This window comes from Coffea eugenioides, chromosome 10 (genome assembly GCF_003713205.1).
Source record: "Coffea eugenioides isolate CCC68of chromosome 10, Ceug_1.0, whole genome shotgun sequence".
In the NCBI taxonomy this organism is placed as follows: Eukaryota; Viridiplantae; Streptophyta; class Magnoliopsida; order Gentianales; family Rubiaceae; genus Coffea; species Coffea eugenioides.
Genome location: NC_040044.1, coordinates 28,099,966 through 28,107,419, shown reverse-complemented (window position 1 = coordinate 28,107,419; position 7,454 = coordinate 28,099,966). Strand labels below are relative to the sequence as shown.

The 7,454-nt window shown below is 35.0% G+C and overlaps 1 protein-coding gene across 1 annotated transcript; it reads right to left on the bottom strand.

Annotated features, from left to right (window-relative positions):
- Positions 1-6,081: 6,081 nt before the first annotated feature.
- Positions 6,082-6,678, bottom strand: LOC113750613 (uncharacterized mitochondrial protein AtMg00810-like). The gene has a single exon (XM_027294570.1). The coding sequence runs from the start codon at positions 6,676-6,678 to the stop codon at positions 6,082-6,084; it is 597 nt and encodes a 198-aa protein (XP_027150371.1).
- Between the last annotated feature and the right edge of the window lie 776 nt (positions 6,679-7,454).

Here is a 7,454-nt window from a genome sequence, read left to right as displayed (position 1 = left end):
TTCTCGCCTTTGTAGAAGTGTAACTCCAATTTGTAACTAATACCCATATGAATATTTATGCGTGGAAGTGGACTATTTGCATACAATTTTGCTGCTAATTCTCCTCGATCAAAAAAGCCATTCATATTGACCCTTTCGCAATGAGAGCTACCATATTTTCTTGAATAAAAATCCACATAACTTTCAACTAATAAATGATGCCTTTTATAATCTTCCTTATGGTAATAATTTTCATCATTGACAGATTTTCTCTCCATGGTAATTCAAAACAATTTACATACCTTCACAAAATTTTTCTTCCTTGCTTGAATTTCTTGGCTTCCTTGGTTTCAAACTTGATCAAACACCACTGTGACAATCAACAATCTGGCAAGACCTTTTTTCTCTAATCACTGTACAACACCAACAATATCAATAGATTTCCTCATTTTAAATCTCTATCCAATTAGGTCACTTTTCCCTAATTCCAATCAACAAACAAGTACTCCAAAATGAACTCTCGTGGTCCAATTCTTTAATATATGAGTACTCTACCATAACCTCTGTACCTTTCCATGGCATAGGTGTTTCTATCACAAATTCTACATACCCTTCAGACACCATAGATACCTCAAGATCAAACTCTTGAACCTAGAGTTTTGATACCACTTGTTAGCACAAAAAATTATGCAGTGGAAGTAACATTAAAATCTTACAAATAATAAACCATAAGAAAGGCACCGGAGGAAACAAAATATTCTGCTTCAATTCATTAATTTTCCTCAACTACAAATTTGGGACTCCAAGCCCTTAAACAGAAAAACATAATCACACATCCTATTCTAATTATAATACCAAAATATGAATCAACTCTATTTCCTAAACCAACTGTAATACCAGATCTAATATAGTTACCAAATAACAAATCAATTTCTAAAACTATTAAAAATCTAAATATGTTTGGTTTAAAAAATGTCAACAATTATTGCTTGTTAATCATTAAAATATATACAGTTAAAGACCATAGGGTCTATAACATAAAATGAGTATTGAACAAAATAAAACTTAAAAAATATCTTCTTTTATCAACAACAATAATTAAGTGTGAATGTCTGTATCAATCCCTTGTAATATCTAGCTGAAGCCAAGTCTTATTACCTGCAGTGGACATTATGCGCAATTGCAACCATAACATACATTGAGAATAAATGCTATCATGATTTAATATTTTATTATTAGCTTAACCATTAGGCTTTACCACAAATTCAAGATTAAGTTGCTTAAACACTTGCCTCCAAATGGCACCTGGAATTGATAAGATAAATTTGACTTTTCTTTATTTGAAAATTTCTTTTTGGCTCATTAAAATATTTCAGAAAAATCATTTCAAAATGAGGCATTAAAGCTTTACAATTAAAACCCTAGATAAATCTGGCTTGTAAAAAAATGATAGAAACCACACAATGGCAATGTTATGAACAAATCCTTTATGAAATGCCAACACAAATTGGTAAGCATGGAACATTTTTCCACAAAAAGTCATGTGTTCAAATCCGCTATCAATTTGAGGACTGTGTTGATGGACAATCTGTAAAAACTCCTATAAGCGACCTATGATTCTGAGATATGTCCTGATCAGTGGTGATGATCGGATTTGAACCTATCTAAACTTTTAAATACCAAAAAAAAAAAAATCCTTTATGAAAGATTTAGGTCGACTTTGTCGAGGACCAAAAGTCCCAAGAAGCACTGGAAGGATTTTGATAGCAAAGGGTCATTGAAAATAATTAGAATTTCTGAAAAATTAAAATAGCACTGGGGACAAAATTACAAAATTTCTACCTTGAAGTGAATGAAGTTGATACTATGGGTCACCTCTAGCTGTGGACAAATTAATTGGGTCACCTCTAGCCGTGGATGCATTAATTGGGTATTATGCATCTCTACTTGCAGCTTGACTAGCAAAATTTGGAGTCTTAGCACTAGGACAAAATTACAAAATTTCTACCTTGAGGTCAATGAAGTTGATAGTATGGGTCACCCCTAGCCGTGGACGCATTAATTGGGTATTATGCATCCCTACTTGCAGCTTGACTAGCAAAATTTCGAGTCTTGTTAGACTGCTTCGAAGTCATAAAAACAAGATATTTTCTTCACCCAAAAAAAAAAAAAAGACAAACTATTAAGTCGTTGACTTGGCAATCAATATTTATATGCATACTTACCCAAACAATATTTATATGCACATTTTTTATTAAGTGACAAAGGATGCACAAGGGTTGGCCATGTATAACAACTTGCATCTGGTAATTGTTTTTTTCTGATATTAAAGAAGTAGTTTCTGTGTAGGTCTACTAATTAAATCAAACCATGTTAATTTCCATGTAATATTTGTCATATTCTTTCTTACATGTTTTTGTGTTGTGTTTTGCTTTCTTTCAACTCTTGATGTCTTCATATTCAATTCATTGTGTTTGATTTTGCATCTCATTCCGAAGAAAAGTTATTTTTTGAGCATACTAAAATTGATTTTAAAGTATAGACCAAATATAAAATTGGCTTACAAAAGTTGATTTAGTCATTTTTTTTTTATTTTTGATAAAAAAAAAGCCTAAAATCCTGCCAAATGTTGCTCATTACTCCAATAATTCACATATTGTAATTCAAAACAACTTTCTGTGTGTGTTGCTTTATGAGGCTACCATATTAATTCTTTTTATCCTTTTGTACTTGTGACACTTGGCATCCCAAAATTCTATCTCTCCTTGAAGTTATTATATTGTTTCAATTTAAATGGAGCACATCAACAATAGCTGTTAAATGAAATACACGTGTAAATTCACGTAAATTCTTACTTGTTACAAGCGGAATTTTTATCTGCACATGTGAATCAAAATCCAAGTCAAAATTGTTAACAAAAAAAGCACTTATATTGGATTGGTTAGTGGGACATCAATGTAGACATATTTGTGTTGTTAAAAATGTAATGGGGAATTAAGAAACAAAGGGGAAGTTTATCATCACCTAGAGCAGGTTTCATATACATTCACCTGAAAAGTTTTCACTATTGATGATCAAACTTGGGTGTCTTTTCTACGGATCACACATGCACATAAAACAAATGAGGTTCTTCATCTTTTGGAAAGGAAATGGTCAAAGTAACAAATGCTTAATTTCTATGGCATTCAACAATTAATTCTAGCCTGCGGGGACTAAGAGCTAGATTACAAACTTCCAAAGTCTATCAAGACGGATTCAATATTGTATAGCATCTAACAAGTTTCTTAATTGACTTGAGCCAATTTTTATTGGTCAATAGTTGAGATTCCACGGAAAATATCTATTTATGACGAAACTACACTAAAGTTTCTTGCATCAATTTTTATTGGCCAATAGCATTAGCCTAATACTACTATCTTGAAGAACATACTGTGGCTGATAAAAATATTTGGTGTATAAAGTCGCGTTTGTCTATTAGTCAAGAGTTACTTGCAAAATACCCCCTGTTCTTTAGGTTGCAAAATCCCCAGATTTATAGATTTCAGGACCAATATTCATCCTCAAACTATTAGCATTCTTTGATGTACTTCAATCAACTACCCACCAGGGGAAGCTAATTAGCAAAAAGTCATTAATGTCTATGGATTTAGTTAACTGCCCAAAATGCCATTGCATTAGTTTGGATGAGTATTATTTGACAAAAAATTTTCTCCAGATTCTCCAAACGGGTTTGTTTGGATTGAGCATTATTTCCCCAATTTTATTTGCTTACATCATGATTACAATTTCTAATACACCTTTTTATCTTCTCAATTATCTTTTTATCTCACATACATCACATCACAAAAAGTACTACAGTAGAAATATCCCAAATAACTTACAATCCAAACAAATAAATTGTTAATACTTTCTTTATTTTGAGAGAGAGAGAGAGAGAGAGAGAGAGATTTTCAAATTGTGTGAGAAAAAAGAAAATAATAATCAATGTACATGTAAGATTAGCCGTAGAGGAAGAAGTACACTTAGCCACTAAATAAATTCAGGGAGATTAATTGTTTCTTTCTTGTTAAATTCTTCCGGCAACAAGTTGATTAGAGTACATCTCAAGGATTGAGTTTGAGGATATGTATGGTGTTGAAATTGATAATGGGGGAGTACTTTGCATGCACAAGAAAACTCATGGAGTATTTGGCAATTAACCCTTTTTTCGGTTCTTACTGGTTAGTATGGGAATGATTCAAAGACAGAGGGGTTAAAGGCGAAACTGCCTCAAAATTTCTTAGGCAATACTCAAGTTATGCCATGTTTATAAATCAATAATAAGGGCAGTTAGAATAGAATACTTCAAACCTTACACTTTCATTAAAAACAAAAAAATTATCTCTTAACTAATTCTTCTGCTTGTTACTAATCGAATTTCTGCAAATTAACTACAAAAGATGAAGTGTAGAAAATTTGAAATAACACTTTCTTCAGCAAATAACTTAAAGATGTTCGAAAGTTTTTCAAGATGAAAGTTTGCTTAAGGGTTTCTATAAGAAGCAGCAAAGAAACAGAGAGGGGAACTCCAGCAAACAAACATGGTGTGGGGAACTCTGCATGAAATTTCACATTGAATTACACAATGAGTCCATGGTACAACATTTCAACACTATGCTTGTGATTAACATTTTAACAGCTTCAACTACCAGTTGTCGAAACGAGACCAATTCATAATGCCATATCAAAACCAAGAACATAAATAACATTAGTCAAGTCAACTCCACCCACCGAGCTTAGTTGAAAAACTGGTCTTTCTTTAATACAAACTTAACTTCTACATTATTTTGCATTCAACTATACATATAATTTAATCATTTCGATTTTCGAGTTTTACCCATATCTTCCCTGAATTTTGGATGCGAATAGTTGCTTGCACTTGGGCACAAAGAAACGTACACACACATAAATTAATATATATATATATGTATGTATTGTATAAATGTTTGTGCGTGTATATATATTGTTGGGGCAGTAGTCATTGTACATCGGTTAATGAAATGCCGATTAGAATAAAAGAACATGAGATAACATTTGCTCAGATTAACTAGTCGGCATTGAGATTCAAGTCAACATCGGGAAGCCGATCATGTTGGGAAATCTAATTACGGCTGACAATTCATCAATAAGTACCATGGAGACAATCAGCTGTAACAAAAGGAGTTCGTCAATTGTGGTATATGCAGGTCACATGGGGGGCTTGATCGGTAACTGCCTTTAAATGGTCAATAGCTTTACCAGTTCAAAACTGATAGGTGTGGGTAATAAAGGTTTTTGAGAAATCGGTGATGATGGTCGATCATTACACACTCATCAATACGTACAAAAGCGTAACAGGCACATGTTCATCAACGCGCATGCCGATACAAACGGAGTTGATACAATCGGTCAAGCATCGATGAGGGTTGAGCCTATGGTGGTAGTTGGTTAGTGTAAAAGTGACGAACAGACTTAAGGAAATTTGCTTGTATTATGATTTCCATATTCTCTGCACAATGCTTGAGAATGAATTTATAATGCAAAACTTGCCTAAACTAGAGCTATGAACTAAGTTACAATTTTAGCTAGATACAATTGTACACGGTAAGGAGCCGTAATTGTTGACACAAAAGTCAAGGTCATAATTTTGCAATCTTCATCCTAATCAAAGCCGTAATTGGTGGGTATCTTCAACAGCCCCCCTCAAGGTGGAGTGTGTAAGGATGAAGCACCCAACTTGGATAGTAAGCGATGGAATTGATCATCACTCAAGGCTTTAGTAAAGATATCTGCTGGTTGAATCACCGAAGGAATGTAGGCTGTCTCAATTGCCTTTGATTCAATATGTTCTCGGACAAAATGGCAATCAATTTCAATATACTTTGTTCTTTCATGGTAAACCGGATTAGAAGCAATATGCATAGCAGCTTGATTATCACATAACATCTGCATCGATTGAGAGTGATCAACTGTAAAGTCGCGTAATAAAGTACGTAACCAAATAAGCTCACTGGCAGTAGAAGCCATGGCTCTATACTGTGCTTCTGCCGAAGATCGACTCACGGTGGGCTGCTTCTTGGTTTTTCAAGAAATAGGCGCATCACCAAGTGTCATAAAGTATCCTGTTGTTGACCTTCGAGTGATAGGGCAGGCTCTCCAATCTGCATCACAATACCCTCGTAACTGGAAACTATTCTCTCGAGGAAAAAATAACCCTTGGTCTGGGGCACCCTTAATGTATCGCAGAATTCGAAAGGCAGGTTGTTGGTGCTCTGTAGTAGGCGTCTGCATAAATTGACTCAAGAAATTAACTGCATAGGTGATGTCAGGTCGAGTGATTGTCAGATAGAGCAATCGACCAATTAGACGTCGAAAAGGAGTAGGATCATGAAGTGATGAACTGGTAGATGTTCCCAAATGGTGCTGCTGTTGCATGGGCGTTGAGCATGGTTTGGCATCTAACAACCTTGCATCAGCAAGAATATCCAGAGCATACTTTCGTTGACTAAGAAAAATGCCCTTTGGACTGTGAGCTACTTCAAGATCAAGAAAATACTTGAGACGTCCAAGATCTTTGAGATGGAATTGGGTTGCCAGAAATTGTTTCAAACGACTACACTGAGCTGAGTCATTCCCTGCAATAATCATGTCATCAACATATACTAGGACAACAAGAAACATATTGTTAGACTACCAAGTAAATAAGGATGAATCGGCTCGGGATTGTACAAAGCCGTAGGTCTTAAGGGCTGATGATAATTTAGAAAACCATTCTCTTGAAGCTTGTTTGAGCCCATAGAGAGATTTATTGAGACGATAAACGCGAGTATCCCCTAGTTGAAGGTATCCGGGTGGTGGAAGCATATAGATTTCCTCATGGAGGTCACCATGGAGAAAGGCATTATGAACATCCCGCTGATGTAATTCCCACTGATTAGATGCTGCAATAGCAAGTAAACATCGAATAGTGGTTAATTTTGCTACTGGAGAAAAAGTTTCTTTGTAGTCTAACCCCTCAATTTGCGTGTATCCCTTGGCTACAAGCTTAGCTTTGTAACGTTCTACTGACCCATCAGATTTATGTTTTACCTTATAGACCCAACGACATCCAATAGGTCGTTTCTCATCTGGTAGAGGTTGAAGGTCCTATGTATGATTTGCCTCTAGAGCAGCTAATTCTTTCTTCATAGCAGATACCGATTTTGCATTATTTTTAGCCTCTGAGTAAGATGAAGGTTCCTGATAGGCTAATATTGCTGCAAGAAAGGTTTGATGCTGTGGTGAAAAGGCAAGATCAGTAATATATGAAGAGATAGGGTATTGTTTGGTTGAAGAAACAGAGTTGGAGTGAGTTGACCCACTAGGAAGACTGTAATGATAATCCTTCAAATAGGCTGGTGGACGGCGATTCCGCGAAGTTCCATGGAGTTGATCATTTTCTGTACTTGGCGTAGAAC

Coding starts and splice junctions, on each gene's coding strand:
- LOC113750613 (XM_027294570.1), bottom strand. CDS start 6,678: ATGTTTCTTGTTGTCCTAGTATATGTTGATGACATGATTATTGCAGGG.